Here is a 19,162-nt window from a genome sequence, read left to right on the forward strand (position 1 = left end):
CTCTTTTACCTCTCTTTCTCTTAACTTGTTTGGGTTAGGCTCTTAAGAATCAAAGTCAAAACCTGTCAAAAGCCAAGTGCTTTCTCCCCCTCCAGTCAAGGACTCCGCAATTCGCATTTGAATCCCGCGTGGCGGGAAGCCGAGGGCAGGTGTCGGGAGGGGCGGGGAGGAGCCGCCAGGCACCGCCAGCCAATCACAGCGGCCGGGAGCCTCCCTTCCCCCTACGGCGTCCACGCGCCAAAATTCCAAACGGGACCGCGCGCCACTACCGGACGTCTCCCTCCGCCGAGCTCTGCGAGCCGGCACTATCTAAGAAAAAGGGGAGAGTGGTCTCACGTCACTGTCCGCTCGGGTCCTCGACACTGTCGGTGTGGATTCTCCTCAAATTCGGCCCAAAGTCCTTCGCTCTACAGATGGGAGAAAAGTTTCGAGCCCGCCGTGATAGGGTGGCGGCGTGGGAGGGACAGGCGGCGGAGGGATTCCGGGCGCGCGCGCTGCGGCCGTCGGCGCGGAGCTTGTGGCGCCAGAATTCGGAGCGCGGAAGAGCCTGAGCGGCTGTTGCCGGGTTTCGGGTGCGTCTCCCGCCGCGGACGCCCGGGCGAGGAAGGAGAGAAGATGGTGGTCCTCCGCAGCAGCCTTGAGCTGCACAGCCACCCCGCTGCCTCGGCCACGGACTCTCTGGACCTGTCCAGCGAGTTCCTCAGCCTGAAGCAGATCGGCCGGAGGCGGCTCCGCTCGGCCGGCGCCGCTGAGCAGTCCGCCGTCACCGTGGCCGCCGCGGGCGTGAGTACCGGCCTGGAGCGGGCCCCTCGGGCCGGGCCTGGGGGACTGTCGGCGGCCCGTTGCCCGGTAGGGCCCGGGATGGTGGGGTGGGTGGGCGGGCGGTCCGGGTGACAGTTGGCTGGGGGTGGAGGAAGGAGAAGGAGGTAGGTTGGGAGGAGTATTGTCGAGGACAAGTAAAATGGAAGGCTTCTCAAGATCCGAGCCCCGGAGGGGTGTGGGTCGGGTGGAGAGATGGACTGACTGCGGGAGGGTGAGCGGTGCGTTACCACCCACTTTTACTCGAGAGGAAACCGGAGCCCTCCGCCGCCGATGTGCAGCTGGAGGCCGAATCTCGGTTTGGGGCTGCCCCGCCCCCCAGCTCACACACCTCACTGTCCAGTCGCCCGGGCTCCAGCCCTAGGTTTGCAGCGATCGCGAGCCACACGCATTTACTGAGCGCTTCCTGTATGCATAACAAGTGTTTTAGGGGCCGCGGGGGATAGAAAGATTGTAACTCAGGTTCCCTGACCTTCATTTACGATCCAGAGGGGTTCGGTAACCAGAACGCAGTGAATAATACCAGGTTGCATAATGTAGAGAGATGGAGAGCAACGTTTCATGTACGTCTTCTTCACTTAAGCCTCATAACAGCTCCCTGAGAATGGATAGTTACGATATGTCTCTTACAGATGAAAAAACAGACTCAAGAAGCTATAGAGTCGAAGCTTCTTGATCTTCTAGATAGAAAATTGGAACTTGGATTCTCTGCCGCCACCACCTTTCCCTTTCTGTTATTTCATGCTACGGTTATAAGCAAGGTCTATAGGTTTCCAAGGAGGTGGAGCAGTATACTAAGGTCTTCCTGAAAAACGTGCTTCTCCTCCCTCCACCTCCCCACCCCAGCTGCTGAAAGAGACACAGGTGGAGGAGACAGCGTTAACAAAGGGTTAGAGAAATTGAGGAAGCAACGCTAGTAAAGTTAAGGCAGCAGGAAGTAGTCTAGTTTTGTTGAAGGGAGGGTAGTCATGGGGGTGGGAAAAATAGGACCAGAGAGAGGGTTAGAACTGGGAAGTCAGAATGAGAGGCCAAGGGGAGGTACCTGTGGTGGGAGAGAGGGACAAGCCATAGGTAAGAGAGAGATCCCTACAGGAAATCAGTGGTACCTTTTGTAGAGGCCCTATACGAGTTGTTCCTCTACGTAGGGCAATGAAATGGTCCAGTCAGTCTCTGAAATTGTGATTCTGAATTGAAAAAGCAATTTCCTGACTTTTAGGATCTGTTTCTCAATCACAGGCAGAAGTTGTTAAGAGATCTGGGGAGGCTGGACACCTCTTCAATGAACTCAGTCACTCGACTCATTAACCTATGTTCAGAAACAGCTAATTATTTCAGTAAATATTTGAGTGTTTATTATTTTCAGGACAAAGCTAGTTCCTGGGACTGTAATGATGTATTGAATACTGGTTAAGAAACATAAGTGCTTAAAACAACTGTTAGTTCTTCCTGTGATAAGCCATAATGGAAAAGAATATGAAAAAGAATGTGTATGTGTGTACATATATATATATATATGTATGTATGTATAACTGAGTCACTTTGCTGTACAGCAGTAATTAACACAACATTGTAAATCAACTGTACTTCAATTAAAAATTAATTTAAAAAAACAACTGTTAGTTATGAATATCAGTTTACCAATATCAGCAGGTTTCTATACTTAAAAGGGGGTCATACCCACCACAAGGGTAGTGAGAATTAAATGTGATCAGGCATGTAAGGAGATTACCTGAACACTTGGCTGATAGTTAGGACTCAGTCATTGTCACCTGTTAAGACCACAGTCGATTTTAATGGCCACTCCATCTTTTAAGTTCCTCAGGCTAAAAACCTTAGAATCATCCTTAACTCTTCTCTCCATTCATATTAGCAAATTCTGTTGGCTTTACTTTCAGAATTTTTTCAGAATCCGACCACGTCTCAGCTGCTCCATTGTTGCCATGCTGGTTCAAGCTATTATCTTTTGCCTGGATTAAAATAGTGTTTTGGTTTTTTTGTGTGTGTTTTGGTTTGTTTTGGTTTTGTTTGTTTGTTTGTTTTGATCTAGCACTGTGGCTTGTGGGACCTTAGTTCCCTGACCAGGGATTGAACCCGGGCCCTGACAGTGAAAGCTCTGAGTCCTAACCACTGGGCCGCCAGGGAATTCCCATGGATTATTAAAATAGATTCTTGACTAGCCTCCCTGTTTGCCACCCTTATATGTAATGCCCTCCTCCCTTGAAAGTCAGTTCGCAGTATAGCTTACAGAGTGATCTTGTAAAAAGTCAAAACAGTTGATCACTCCTCTGCTCAAAAATCCCTATCTGGGCTTCCCTTGTGGCGCAGTGGTTGGGAGTCTGCCTGCCAATGCAGGGGACACGGGTTCGGGCCCTGGTCTGGGAGGATCCCACATGCCGCGGAGCAACTGGGCCCGTGAGCCACAATTACTGAGCCTGCGCGTCTGGAGCCTGTGCTCCGCAACAAGAGAGGCCGCGATAGTGAGAGGCCCGCGCACCGCGATGAAGAGTGGCTCCCACTTGCCGCAACTGGAGAAAGCCCTCGTACAGAAACGAAGACCCAACACAGCCATAAATAAATTAAAAAATTAAACAAACAAACAAACAAACCCAAACATCCCTATCTAAGAGTAAAAGTTTAAAAGTTGAGAAGCAGCCCTATACCTCCTTGCCCCCTTCCCTTTATGATGACATCCTCTTCCATTCTCCCTTTTGCGAAACCCAGTCTGTTCTACTCACTCTGGCCTAGCTGCTCTTTGAATCCCAGGGCCTTTGCATTTGCTCTACCTTCTGTTGGGAATACTCTTCCCCTGGATATCTGCATGAGCTATTCCTTTACCGTTTACATTTTTTTTAATTAAAAAATAAAAAACAAAAACGCAGAACTCATAGTGCTTAATGTGTTCCAAGAATTTTACAAACATTAACTCGATCCTCATAACCTTATAAGGTAGGTGCGATTATCTTTGTTTTGCAGGTAAGAGGACTGAGGCACAGAGACTTAAATAAGTTGCTCAATTGACCTTTATAGTAAGCAATAGAGCTGCGAGTCCTACCTAGGAGAACCTATGAAACAGTCTCTTTCAAGTGTTTGCTAAAATTTCACCTTTTCAATGATGCTCATCCTAACCACCCTATTTAACATTGCAAACCACTCATTGACAGGCCCTTTGCTCTGTTTTATGGTCGCCAGCACTTACCACCTTCTTAATATTCTATAATTTCCTACTTCTAAAGTATTTTTATCTCTCCCCAAATCAGAATGTAACTCCATAGGGGTTTGGATTTTGACCTTTTGTTCAGCTGTGTATTCCTAGCACCTAGAGCATAGTAGGTGCATAATAAATATTTTGTTGTTGATTGTCTTGCTATATCAGTGGTATGTGGTGGTTGAGCAATTAGCATTCACCTGGTTGTTGTAGGGTAGAAAAGATTCTTTTCCAGACTAGGATTTCCAGTAGGGATTATATCTTTTTGAGACATAGTACTCCTCTCTCAAATCCTCCGTAGAACAGATTGTAATCAGAGTGTTATTTAGTGAGCATGGGATTGGGTCTTCAGGAGTAATGTATTCATGCTGACAAAGTCCACCAATACCAAAAATGAAACATACCTTTGTGATTGGAATATTTTCTAATTAGGGTTCTTTACATTAAATACATTTGATTTGATTATAGCTTGCTTTTTTACATCAATCATGCATTTCAGAAACTTAACTCCTTGATCCACCCTCATTGTATTTGGGTATTTCCTTGTCTCATTCACACATTTATTGACAGCATTTCTTAGGGTAGGTTCCTTAAAGATGGTTGGATTTATTCATATTAATTCATTAACTTGCATTTTTCTTCATCTAATCTTGGAGGCTGAACTTCAAGTTCTGAAGATACCTACAGTTACCTATTTATCAACCACATTTTCACATTTTACTTTTTTTTTTTTTCTTAAGTTTTTGGGTGCACTGCATGGCATGTGGGATCTTAGTTCCCTGACCAGGGATCGAACCCTCGGCCCCTGCAGTGGAAGTGCAGAGTCTTAACCGCCGGACAGCCGGGGAAATCTCAACCACATTTTACTTTTACATTTTGAATATGATCTCACTCAACTGCACTTAAGGGTTTTTTTTTCCCCCTGACTTGTATGGGTTCCCTGAAAATATTTTATTGTTGTTTTAAATCTGTTTCTTTGGTTTTTAAGCTTTTATTTTCTTCCTATTTATAAGTTTGGATGCCCCTTTCCTCCAGAGTCAGGCTAGCCATTGCCTATTTCTGTGCTTTCACAGGTCTGAGGCTCTTTGATTCATTAAATTTAGGGTGGTTTCTCATGCTGAAGAGACACTTCAGGATGGGTAGTAGGGGTTTTCTTGGTGATGATTGTACGTTACTTTTGGGTTGTGTTTATGTAGGTTTTTATTCTTCGGTATGTTTTTAGGTAAAATAAAACACTGCAGTATGTAGAAGGTACTGTTTTTGGTTGTTTTTTTTTTTTTAATTGTATGTTTATTTAGCCTGGAAAAATATCCCAAACTCGACACTGATATGTACAGCCTATGGGAGATATTTTAAAACTTGGAGCATATCACAACACAAAAATGAAAAGTGTACAGCTCAGTGAAGTATCTCAAAGCATGAATAGGGAGATTTTGACAAGTGGCAATGAATGTTGCTCCCTGGAGTTGGCTGCTCTGCATTTGAGAGAGTGTAGTTGTTTTGTGACAGTAATAGTCCATTATTGTTAATTTTTGTTAGTTTGTGTTGGGCTGGCTCTTGATTTTAGGCTTAGAAGTTGCAACTTTTAGAACAGAGATCTGATGAGATAGTGTTTAGGATGGATTATAGTCAACAAATCTGGAGTTTGGAAGACCAGTTAAAAGATTATAATACTGATAGCTACCATTTACATAGCACTTGCTGTGTGCCAGGCAAGGTACCTAATATGCACACACATATTTCCCCTGTAAAGTAACTATTATTATTTTGTTTGTTTTCCGGAAATTACTATTTTTAAATTTTTATAAATTATATTTTTAATTTTGGCTGCGTTGGGTCTTCATTGCTGTGCGCGGGCTTCTCATTACGGTGGCTTCTCTTTTTTTTTTTTTTTTAAATTAATTAATTAATTAATTTATGGCTCTGTTGGGTCTTCGTTTCTGTGCGAGGGCTTTCTCTAGTTGTGGCAAGCGGGGGCCACTCTTCATCGCGGTGCGCGGGCCTCTCACTGTCGCGGCCTCTCTTGTGGCGGAGCACAGGCTCCAGACGCGCAGACTCAGTAATTGTGTGGCTCACGGGCCCAGTTGCTCCGCGGCATGTGGGATCTTCCCAGACCAGGGCTCGAACCTGTGTCCCCTGCATTGTCAGGCAGATTCTCAACCACTGCGCCACCAGGGAAACCCTACGGTGGCTTCTCTTGTTACAGAGCATGGGCTCTAGGTGCGCGGGCTTCAGTAGTTGTGGTGTGTGGGCTTCAGTAGTTGTGGTTTGCGGGCTCTAGAGTGCAGGCTCAGTAGTTGTGGCGCACGGGCTTAGTTGCTCTGTGGCATGTGGGATCTTCCCGGACCAGGGCTCGAATCCGTGTCCCCTGCATTGGCAGGCAGATTCTTAACCACTGTGCCACCAGGGAAGTCCCTATTTTTTAATTTTTAAATTGAAGTATAGTAATTTAAAAGTTTACAAGTAAAGTATTATTATCCTCATTACAGATATGGAAACTAAGGTCTCTGTGTAACTTGGAGAAGATTATACAGTTCTAAGTGACGTGTGGAGAATCAATCTTAGGCAGTCTATCTTTAAAAGGTTGGGCTCTTAATTAGTACATTATTATAACAACAGACCAAAGGAGAGAAAACCAGAGCCTAAATTAAGGTGGTATTAGGAGGCACGGAGAGAAAAAGTCCAAAAGTACTGCAAGGGGTCTGAGAGTTGTTCAGATAGAGCGAGGAAAGGCAGTGTTGTTTCCAGCTGAAGAGGTAAGCTGTACATCTTTGGGAATATGACGCCAGAGTTTGGTGAGAGGTAAGGACTATTTTTCTTTGTGAGTCACCTATATAGAGTTGGGAGTTGAATCCTTGAAGATGCATAGCAAAACACAAGAATATTTAAGAAGATCTGGAGCAATGGCTTTATTTTAAGGGTGGGAAGAGGATGAATTAGGTTTAAAAAAATAAAAGTATGTAAACAAAGGATCAAAGCAAACAACAGAGTGATCATAGAAGTGAATGAGGTAGAGAAGGCCATTGGATTTAGCTATTTGGAGATAGTTTTAGATCTACTGGAAGAGCTGTATGGTTAGAAAGCAAATTGCTGGAACTTGTGGAATAGATCCATAATGAGTAATTGACCACACCAGTGTTTAAAGATGAAGCTAAGGAGGGCTGTCACAACTATGTAATGTGGGTATAATGTGTATACCATTGTACATTAGCATACACTGCTTTTTACGCTTTCAAGAAGCCCCAAGTCTGGATGAATACGTTTCATGTCAGTAATATAACTGTGATCTTAAAAATCCTGTTTAAATTTCATTTGTTGAATTGATAACTTGAATTAACCAATATGACTCCCATACATATTTTTTACTAATTTAAATCTTTACTAAGCTTGATCTTTTGTGGAAAAATAACATCAGAATATTTCTGTTTCTCAATTGTGTCCACTTTGGGGAAAAACTTTTCTTATTGTTGCATGCTCCCTGTTCTAACTTACTGATTCTGCAAGATTATAACAGACTTAAAATCTAATGAACTATATTTTTTCTCCTTTTAAACTTCACTTTTAAGAACGATCAGTGCTCTCAATATTAAAGTAGATTTTAGTGAAAGAATAAATGACACTACATCTCTAGGTTTAGTTTTCAGACTAAGTATGTTTTCTCTTTGTTTTTCACTTCTTAGGAAAATTTTTTCTGGTAATACATGTTGCAAAAATGTAAAAAATAGATAGTGAAAGTCCCCATTTCTATTATCCAGTGTTAATTACTGTTACTAGTTGCTGTTTAACTTACCTCTTGAGAATTATTTTGATTGGCTGTATTAAAATGTGACTTTGATTTAACAACTGTGCTAGTTTCCTTAGGAAATCAGATGTTCAAAAGATAATTCATCTAGAGGTATTTATAACACAAATTGCAGATTACCTATACGTGATACATTAAGCAGTTTGTTAAATTCATATAATGGCTGAAATACTATTCATTCATGTAAAAAGATTTTTAGAATAGATTTTATGACATGGGAAAATGGTTGTATTACTAGAAAAAAGTAACAAAGAATAAATAATATTATCGCAGTTTTAAAATTGTGTGAATGTGTTTGCAAAGGAAAAGAATGGTTTATGCACCAAAAGGTTAACTGTGGTTATCTGTTGGTAGCTTGGAATTAAGGGTGACAGTTTCATCTTTGTACATTTCTTCATTTTTCTGATTATAATGGGCACGTATTGCTTTTATTTTTATATTGCTTTTATAAAAACCATTTTTGAAAGTTATATTTTTAAATTCCCCAGTATGTGCCTTTATATAGGTGACTCCCAAAAAACCTGGTTCGTTTTTTTCTCCATGCTGTTAAGGAGAGCCTTTCTTGATACTTAGCGCTTATTTCGGGATGATGAACTAAGCCACTCACTATGCAAATCAGAGATTCACTTATAAGATTAAATTTTCTAAGTTTCTCAGGGAATCTTTTTCCCAGTATTTAGCAACTCCCTCCTTTCTTTTTTCCTATGGAAACAAACCTTTTTTTTTTTAATCCCCAGGAATATAGTGACATTTACTTTCTTTTTTTAATTGTGATAACATATAGATAACATAAAATTATCATTTTAACCATTTTTAAGTGTATAGTTTTGTAATATTAATTACATTCATTGTTCTGCAACCATCACCACCCTCTGTGTGCAGAATTTTTCATCTTGCAAAACTGAAACTCTGTACCTATCAAACACTAACTCCCCTGGGAATTCCCTGGCAGTCCAGTGGTTAGGACTCAGCCCTTTCACTGCCGTGGCCCAGGTTCACTCCCTAGTCAGGAACAGAGATCCTGCCAAAAAAAACCCCAAAACACACACACACACACACACACACCCCATTTTCCCTCTTCCCAGCCCCTGGCAAGGAGCCTCATAAAAGGAAACCTGCTTCTTTTGTGACTGACTTATTTCACTTAGCATAATGTATTCGAGGTTCATTCATGTTATTTCAGTGTGTTTAAAATTTCCTTTATTTTTAAGACTGAATAATATTCCATTGTATGTACTATATATATATATATATTTTTTTTTTTAATCCGTTCATTTGTTGATGAACACTGGGATTGCTTCCACCTTTTGGCTGTTGTGAATATGCTGCTATGAACATGAGCGTTCAAATATCTCTTCAGATCCCTGCTTTCACTTCTTTTGAGTATATACCCAGCAATGCTGGATCATATGGTAATTCTATGTTGAATTTTTTGAGGAATTACCATATCATTTTCCACAGTGTACACAAGGGTTCCAGTTTCTTCACATCCTTGCCAATACTTATTTTCTTTTTTCTTTTTTTGTTTTTGATAATAGCCGTCCTAATGAGTGTGAAGTGGTATCTCATTGGGTTTGATTTGCATTTCCTTATGACTAGTTATGTTGAGCATCTTTTCATGTGTATTGACCATTTGTGTATATTCTTCAGAGGAATGTCTATTTAAATCCTTGGCCCATTTTTAACTTTTTTCGTTGTTGGTGTTAAAAGTATAGGAGTTCTTTATATATTGTGGATATCAGTCCTTTGTCATTGTCAGATACATGATTTGCAAATATGTTCTCCTATTCCATGAGTTTCCATTTCACTCTATTGATAATGTCCTTTGTACAAAAGTTCTTTAATTTTGATAAAGTTCAACTTATCTATTTTTTCTTTTGTTATCTGTGCTTTTGGTGTCCTAAGAAATAATTGCCAAATCCAATGTCATGAAAGTTTTCCCCTGCGTTTCTAAATTTTTTTAGCTCTATAATCTCTTTCACATTTTTTTTAAAGTCTTTATTGAATTTGTTACAATATTGCTTGTTTTACGTTTTGGTTTTTTGGCCCTGAGGCATGTAGGATCTTAGCTCCCTGACCAGGGATCGAACCCGCACCCCCTGCATTGGAAGGTGAAGTCTTAACCACTGGACTACCAGGGAAGTCCCTGCTTTTACATTTTTAAGCTGACCTTAGATGTAAGGTCTCCCCTGCCCCCCTGCAAAGGTTTAAGTAGTTACAAAGGAGATCATTTCTGTCATTTTTTAAGGTTGACATTAAAAAATAAAACTATTACGTCACACTTTTATAAGTATCCACTGGAATGTAAAAATTATAGTTATTTGATACCCGTCTTGAAACATTAAAAATTAATACATGAACAAGTTCTTTTAGTAGTCAGAAATTTTACCCTCTTTTTTTTTCCTCTTTTAATTTGTATTTCCAATCCACTTAACCCACAGCATTTTATCTTGATATATTTTCATGCTTGAAAGTCAGTTATTAATTATCCTTTCATACTTATAAAACAAAAGTTGGATTTTTTCTACTTTTCCGTGATGACAGAGCTCCAAGAAACAAAATTTTTGTGTATTGAGTTATCATTATTAACATTCAATTGATCAAAACAACAAAAAAGTATCTGTTTTGATTAAAAATGATTAAACATAGGAAGTAATATTTTATTAGGATTTCATGTGGTTTAAGTCTCCCTACCCACCCAGTTAGTTTAAGTATCTGTGGATGGATCTTATTTATTGCTGAAGAGTGTTTTGTCATCAGTTTCATTGCTTTTATAAAGGTAAGCACTGAGAAACATTGTTCATATAAATAAGTAGATAGTAATGAAGGGAATTTTATTTGCAGTGCCACTCAGTTTTTCTGGCTTATATGCAGAAAATCACTTGCCAAACATTTTTAATGGTCTCTTAGCTTGATTAGGTCTCCTTTCAATTTTGTTAAAAGCGGAAGAATTGGAAACCACCTAACAAAGGAAAGGATTTGTTGCCTAGCTTAGTCATTCATTCTCTTAACACCTACATTAGGGTTTTTCTTTGGCTTTACGAAGGTTTTTAATGCCTTGAAGCAGCCCACAATAGTAAGATTCAGAATGAGTGAGAGTTATGACTTTCTTTTGTAAAATGGGAGAAAGGTAAATGAAAGAGGATGCCTTGTGTTAAGATGCCTTCTTAGATCCGTTTTAAGAAAAAGTACACATGGAAGTTGAGAGAGTGGAAATAGATAGCCTTACAGTTTTCCTTGGAAAATCTTATGTTACACTACACCCATCTAAGATGTAGGTATTCATTTAAAAAATAATACACTTACCTAAATGTATAGGTATTCTTTTTTGAAACATCCTGAAATATAGGTACACTGATAAAAGTAACAAATCATACGTATCATTTAATACCGTATGAAGAACCTGTCTAATTTTTTTAATTGTCCTCTCGTGCCTTTAAGAACCTGTCTAATTCTTGCACAGATTCTTGTGGTATAAATATCCTTACTTTACCTTTGAACCAATCAAATATTCTTGCTGAAACAAAATTAAATGACAAAATATCCTAATAAAACATAATGAAATGACCAGGTAAAGCCAGCCTGAGGCGCATGGGGTCGGGGGGCACTGATGTTTTATTGTTTTTTAAAAAAACACTGCCTGTTTTTCTAAAATTATAAATTTTTAGAGTAGTAAGACATAGGATTATAGAGTTGTTAGGTACATTTGCCTTCTCTTTTAACGTAAAAGTATCCTCTGTATGATTTCTAAAAGGCATGTATGAAATTTTGAATACTTTATGACAGAACCTCTGTAGCTCATAAAGCAACCCACTAACTTAGAGAGCCTGTAGTCTGTTGAGCAAAAATAAAGTTAAATAGAGCTGTATGGTTTTTACAAGAAATTAACATACCTAAACAGTCTCTAAATTCATTTTTTACATTTGTGGGTGAAATTGTGTGAGATAGTAATAACTCCTTTTTGTCATCCAAGCCAAAATTACACTTCTGATAGTCCAGTTATTTTAAGGTTGTTGCCAGTGGTTTCATGGTGTATGTGTATCTTTCTAATTTCCATAGCCTTAAAATAAAGGAGTACTTACCGTTATGAACTATTACAACTTTTTATCAGTGGTAGAAAATTTCACTCGAGACTACTTGTTATGAAATAGAACTATAAAACATTAATAAATCTTATACTAGCCACCTCATAGGCATTGCTCATATTTGTTTATTGTAAAATGATTATTCTAGATATTAACTATTTTAGTTTCTTGGGGAGATGCAAAAATGATACTGTGCACCAAAAGCAGTTGTTAAAACTTTTAATCAGAGACAAATCTTAGGAGTTTAACTTGGGGATTTAACTGAAGAAAAACTTAGATGGCTTTCTTAATTTTTTTTTAAAGGATGGGTCTTCAGTTAAGGAAGTTGAAACCTACCACCGGACACGTGCTTTAAGATCCTTGAGAAAAAATGCACAGAATTCTTCAGATTCTAGTTTTGATAAGAATACGGAAATATCGGAGAAACATACTAATGGCAGGCATTTTACAAGGTAATACAAGATGCTTAAATGCTAATTCAAAATAGCTTTAAAGTAATAATTTAGGATTTGCATTTAATTTTTAAGTGTGTTCTTGACTGGTCATCAAGAGTCCAGATTGTAAAATGTAATTTATTTGAGATGAAATTGCACTAAATGAATGTTATTGAATTAAAAATTTAATATGTACTCAGGTCAGGTTTGTTTTTATTTTCTGGTTCAAAGATGGTATCTGTGATATGTGTGAGTGCAACTGACGAGGTTGGTTGATACAGGATGAGTTCTGGGTACTTGAGTACTCTAAAGAGACTTTATGACTATAACTTGCTTATGATATGTGGTTCTGCTTCATAGTCTGTAAAAAGCCTTTATTCAAAATAGTAGTTATATTTCTGATTGCTTACTATCAAGTTTTTCATCAATTCTAAGTCATTTATGAATATCTCTGTTGGTATGCTTCTAAGGCTTTCTTCACATAGGAGGCAGAACATGGCTTTGTTTTTGCTTTTTGACTTGTTCAGTGGTTCAGTGGTTTTTTGACTAGGTGCTTTATACATATGTAAATTTTGTTTCTCAAGAACCCTGAGGTAGATGGCATGAATTCCATTTTAATACTCAAGGAATTAATTTCAGTGAATTAGGAAGTATGTACTTCATGGAATTTGGGTTTATTTGGTCCAGGGCAAATTTAAATCTAACATTAATTAGCTCGAAACCTTCAATTTGTCCCCATTTTGGTGGGCTTAACAGGAATTGGGAGAGGGGTGCCAATTATAATAAAATTTGTTTGATGAAATAATTGTTTTTACATTAATTCTTCTCACAAAGAATTTACTTGTAATGATGTAGAAAACTAGAACCATCTTACTCTCAAATAGAATTTTTTTTTAATATTTATTTATTTATTTATTTTTGACTGCGTTGGATCTTCGTTGCTGCGCAAGGGCTTTCTCTAGTTGCAGCGAGTGGGCACTACTCTTCCTTGCGGTGCGCAGACTTCTCATTGTGGTGGCTTCTCTTGTTGCGGAGTGCGGGCTCTAGGGAGCCTGATTCCTCCAGCTCCGTTTTTTTTCCCCGCAAGATTGCTTTGGCTTGATTCTTATTTTGTGGAGCAGATTTTCCAGATAAGTGAGGTTGTGCCCTTTTAAGTTTCTTTTTGGTACTGTTATTTTTTTCAATTATTTACTTGGTCTTTTATTGTATATATTTAAATCTGCATCTTGTTTCATCCACTATTCGTGGAATATCTACTGTATTTCATGGAATCCAAGTTAGCAACAATTGAAACACACAGCATTATTTTATGAGACAGTAAGAAAGAAAACAACACTGAAAGTTAAACTATGATATACCATCAGTAGTAAGATATATCCCAATTTCAGAGATGTTAAAATGAGGGGGAAATGTACAATTTTTACAATCAATGAAATACAATTTAAGCTACCCCAGTATTTCTGAAACTTGAAGTCTTCTTGGGGTGGGGTGGGGTTGGGTTGGTGGGGTCTGTGAATTCTCTATGAGAATTTAAAGATTATTTCATGATCTGAAGAAAAAATATTCTGAATCATCTAAATTGCTACCTTATAGAGAATAGCCATAAAATTTCAGGCACTGCATTTATGTACATTTGGCACCAAGTAGTACTGCTTTAGTTATCTCGGGTTCTGGAGTTAAGAAGTCTGGGGACTTCCTTGGTGGTCCAGTGGGTAAGACTCCGCACTCCCAATTCAGGGGGCCGAGGTTCGATCCCTGCTCGGGGAACGAGATCCTGCATGCATGCCACAACTAAGAAGTCCGCATACCGCAACCAAGAAGTTCTCATGCTGCAACCAAGAAGTCCACATGCCGCAGCGAAGGTCCCACGTGCCGCAACTAAGACCTGGCACAACCAAAATGAATAAATAAATACTTAAAAAAAAAAGAGGGCTTCCCTGGTGGCGCAGTGGTTGAGAATCTGCCTGCCAATGCAGGCGACATGGGTTCGAGCCCTGGTCTGGGAAGATCCCACATGCTGCAGAGCAACTAAGCCCGTGAGCCACAGCTACTGAGCCTGCGCGACTGGAGCCTGTGCTCCGCAACAAGAGAGGCCGCGACAGTGAGAGGCCCGCGCACTGCGATGAAGAGTGGCCCCCGCTCGCCACAACTAGAGAAAGCCCTCGCACAGAAACGAAGACCCAACACAGCCAAAAATAAATAAATAAATAAATAAATTTATTAAAAAAAAAGAACTGAGTCTGACCTTAATACATAAAGGATGCATCTGCTTCCAAGAGAAAGCCACGTGATGTGATGTCATGACATGCTGTTCAAATGAAGATTTGGAGCACTTCAGATAAAGAAAAATGGATGAATTGAGTCATCATGTTATACAATAAACATGACACATAACATGCCAAACTCAAGAGAAACCCATAGCAGTCTGAACCACATTCACACAGCAAATGGCTAATTTGTTTCAGCAAAACCTCCAATGTATTCCGTTAATATTTTTGTTGGTAGTTGTTTTTATAGTTTAATTTGTATAAAACCTAAATGAATTTATTTATATCTAGTTTGGCTTGTACATAATCATAAAAAACTTAATATTGGAAATCCTCAAAAGTCTTTATCTTTAAAAGGCTCTGTATGTTACTCAGGTCTGTGAAACATTGTGCTAGGTATTAAAGGAATGTATTAAAATAAGTGCTTTTTTAATCCTGATTTAAAGATGAGTGACTTGGTGGGACTTCCCTTGTGGTCCAGTGGTAAAGAATCCGCCTTCTAATGCAGGGGACTCGGGTTCGATCCCTGGTCAGGGAACTAAGATCCCACATGCCGCGGGGCAACTCAGCCCGCACGCCGCAACTACTGAGCCTGCACGCTGCAACTAGAGCCCGCTTGCTGCAAACTACAAAGCCCACGTGCTCTGGAGCCCGTGCACCACAACTAGAGAGAGAGAAAACCCACATGCCACAGCTAGAGAGAAGCCCGCGCGCTGCGACAAATATCCTGCATGCCGCAATGAAGATCCTGCGTGCTGCAACTAAGACGGATGCAGCCAAAAATATGAATAAATAAATAAATAAATTAATTAATTAATTAATTATTTTTTAAAAGATAATATTTTTAAAAATGAGTGACTTGGTGTTTTTAAATAAGATTGCTTCTAAAATTTATTGAATTCCTATCTTTATTAATTATTTTAAAATAACTTATTGAAATATAATTCACATACCATTATAATTCATGACTTTAAAGTGTATAATTCAGTGGTTTTAGAATATTGGCAGTATTGTACAAGTATTGCTGCTATCTAATTTCAGTATATTTTCATCACCCCAGAAAGAAACACCATACCCATTATCCCTCCATCCCTAGCCCCTTGGGAACCACAAATCTACTTTCTATCTCTGTGGATTTGCCTATTCTGGATATTTTATACAAGTGGAATCATACAACATATGTTCTTTCGTGTTTGGCTTCTTTTACTTGGTATAATGTTTTGAAGGTTCATCTATATTGTAGTATCTATCATCACTTCATTCTTTTTATTGCCAAGTAAGATTCCATTATATGAATATGTTACATTTTGTTTATCCACTCATTAGTTGATGAACATTGGTGTACAAATTTTTGTGTGAACATAGGGTTTTGGTTCTTTTGGGTATATACCTAGGAGTGAATTGCTGGGCTAAACGGTAACTCTGTTTTAACATTGTCCAAAGCAGCTGTACCATTTTACATTCCCACCAGCAATGTATGAGGATTCCAATTTGTCTACATCCTCACTAACACTTGCCATAGTCTGTCTTTTTGATTTTAGCCATGTGGGTATGAAGTATCTCATTGTGGTTCTCATTTGCATTTCCTTGGTGGTTAATGATGTTGAATATTTTTTCATGTGCTTATTGGCTGGCCATTTATATTTCTTCCGATCTTTAAAAGAAGAATTCCTATCTTTAAAAAAAACTCCCTGTATTCACATCATTATTACAAAGACTATAATTTTATATAGTGATAACACCAGGATCTGTTTGTATAAGACATATAAAGTGGTCTATAGTATTTTTGAATTCTGCCTTATGTAGTTTTCTTATTTCCTATCATGGTGACCCTTTTTGCTGTTGCCAGTTTGACTATAGTAATCTCTTTACTTACTTCCTTTCTGTGTTTTTTTACCCCTCACCCCTTTATTTTCAATCTGTTTGGGGCTCAAAGACCAGGGGACCAAGACTGTTAGAATAATAAAGATTTGAATAACTGTGCCTTGAGAGCAGGATATATATTTGTCTGGTTCTGGAGTTCTTAACTAGGTCCAGTAATCATGGTTTTCAGGGGGCATATGAAACCTCTGAAGTAATGTTTAAACTTGTATGTGTATATGCAGTTTTCTAGGGAGAAAAGATCCATAGCTTTCATCAGATTCACAGGAGTTGACAAAAGTCCAGACACCTGTTTTGGTAAATAGTTTCATTGGAACACAGCCATGCCCATTACTTCTGTTTATGGCTGCATTCCTGCTTCACTGTTAGAGTTGTACGAGTAGTTATAACAGAAACTGACAAGCCAAAAATATTTATTATCTAGCTGTTTAAGAACAAGTATAGCAACCCCTGCAAGGGTAAAGAGTGCTTCCCTTCCCCTACAGGCAAAAAACAACAACAACAACAAAAAAAAAACAACACTGCTTTAATCTTTGTATCCCTAGCATCTAATAGGGGGTCTGGTTTATAAAAGTGTAGACCTACATGGTATGGAGGGATGGTCTCCTCTATGAGAAAAGTCTGTGAACCTGTGAACAAACTAGACCTTGATCTGTAGATGGATTGCTGAAAGGTTTTTTATTTTGTTCTTGATTCTTACCTGTGTTCCAAAAGAGATAAGGAATTAATGATGACTTAAATTGTTAGGAGGACACATGAGTTAGCTCTTCTGGATAAGATGGTTTTGTTTTATTTTAAAGTGTCCCATTTGAAACTCTATGGGTATAACCAGCACACTTGCAAATATTGCTTGATTCATAGGTTGATTAATAGATATAGCCTATCCAAGTATGGAAAATTGAGTCCCTAAAAATAGGTTAATGAGACATACTGCTTTGTTGCTCAGTGGATTTGGGGAAAAAGATGAGAGGAGGATACTTTCTTTAAGCTTTGGAAGGTGTTCCTTGTAATTCAACAGATTCTGTATACCAGTTTGTAGGTGGGATATCTGATTCACAAATGTGACTCTTTCTACATGTGAGTGATAATGCATGTCATGTAAAGATTGTAGCTAGCAAATGTTCTTGAAGGAAATGAACACGTCACTAAGTTCTGTAACGTGTTTATAGGTCCTCGAGGATGTGGGACCGCTATATCCCTGTGGTATAAAACAGATTGTCTTGTTTTTACTCAGTGCTTATTAGTTCAGTTATACCTAAATACTTAGGCTAAGGATTTCATTTCTTGCTTTAAGTAAGATACTTTGTTCTGATTAATTCTGTTTAGCTAAGAGTTCATGCATACAGTTGGGCCTCTGTATCCACTGGTTCTGCATACGCAGATTCAACCAACAGTGGATTGAAAATAACCCCTCTCCCCAAATTCCAGAAAGCTCCAAAAAGCTTACCACTCACCAACAACTATTTACATAGTATTTACATTGTATTAGGTATTATAAGTAAACTAGAGGTGATTTAAAGTATACAAGAGGACAGGCTTCCCTGGTGGCACAGTGGTTAACAATCCGCCTGCCAACGCAGGGGACACGGGTTCGAGCCCTGGTCCGGGAAGATCCCACATGCGGCGGAACACCTAAGCCCATGTGCCACAACTACTGAGCCTGCGCTGTAGAGCCCACGTGCCACAACTACTGAAGCCTGCGCGCCTAGAGCCCGTATTCCGCAACAAGAGAAGCCCGCGCACTGCAACAAAGAGTAGCCCCCACTTGCGGCAACTAGTGAAAGCCCGCGCACAGCAACGAAGACCCAACGCAGCCAAAAATAAATAAATAAATAAATTTATTTAAAAAATTAAGTATACAAGAGGATGGGCAGAGGTTATATGCAAATACTATGCCATTTTATATAAGAGACTTGAGCATCCTTGGATTTTGGTATCCATGTGGGGTCCTGGAACCAATCCCCTGCTTTTACTGAGACACAGCTGTATATCATTGAATTTCACAACAGGGTTCTCGGCCTTTGTTTAGCCATAACAATATATGAGCATAGGTATTCTCACGCTATTTTTTCACTGGTTTTTAGGTAGCTTTAAGTATTTGCCCTCCAAGCTGATTTAATTTTTGGTCCTAGTTTGTAGTATTATAAAATATAGGATTTTAAATTATGTCAATTATTTTGAATTATTTGCTATATTTTTTTCATATAGGCAGTTGGCCAGACAGCAGGCTGATAAAAAAAAAGAAGAGTGCAAAGAAGGTAAGTAATGTTAAAGGCATTTAAATTTTTTAAAGCATGTATTGTGACTGATGTGGAACTGTCCATATTTAGGATGTGACTGATGTGACTAATGTATTTAGTATTTTGTTTACAGGCGTATTGTGGTATATACAATAAACTGTCCATATTTGAAGTGTACAGTTTGTTTGGTTTTGATATAAGTGCATGCCGTCAAACCATCACCACGATAAGGTAGTAAAGATAACCATCACCCTCCAGGATTTCCTCAGGCCCCTTTGTAATCGCTCCTGGCTCCTCTAAGCTCCTCTCCATGACCCAAGATTCCTGAGCAGCCACCAATCTGCTTGCTGTCACTGTAGAGTGTGACAGCACTCTACAGAGTGCTGTAGAGTATGGTGAGTTTGTATTGTCTAGAGTTTTATATTAATG

General features: G+C 39.1%; 1 protein-coding gene across 2 annotated transcripts in view; it reads left to right on the forward strand.

Annotated features, from left to right (window-relative positions):
• The first annotated feature begins 472 nt into the window (after positions 1–472).
• The window catches only part of ATAD2 (ATPase family AAA domain containing 2), a 67,969-nt gene continuing 49,279 nt past the window's right edge, over positions 473–19,162 (forward strand). The window contains exons 1-3 of one of the 2 annotated variants that reach the window (XM_036830999.1): positions 473–849; positions 12,215–12,363; positions 18,702–18,751. In XM_036830999.1, the coding sequence (XP_036686894.1) occupies positions 616–849; positions 12,215–12,363; positions 18,702–18,751 (433 nt within the window). In that variant the 5' untranslated portion in view covers positions 473–615. The remainder of the gene's footprint in view (positions 850–12,214; positions 12,364–18,701; positions 18,752–19,162) is intronic. The other variant, XM_036831000.1, reaches the window with a different exon arrangement.

This window comes from Balaenoptera musculus, chromosome 17 (genome assembly GCF_009873245.2).
Source record: "Balaenoptera musculus isolate JJ_BM4_2016_0621 chromosome 17, mBalMus1.pri.v3, whole genome shotgun sequence".
NCBI lineage: Eukaryota > Metazoa > Chordata > Mammalia > Artiodactyla > Balaenopteridae > Balaenoptera > Balaenoptera musculus.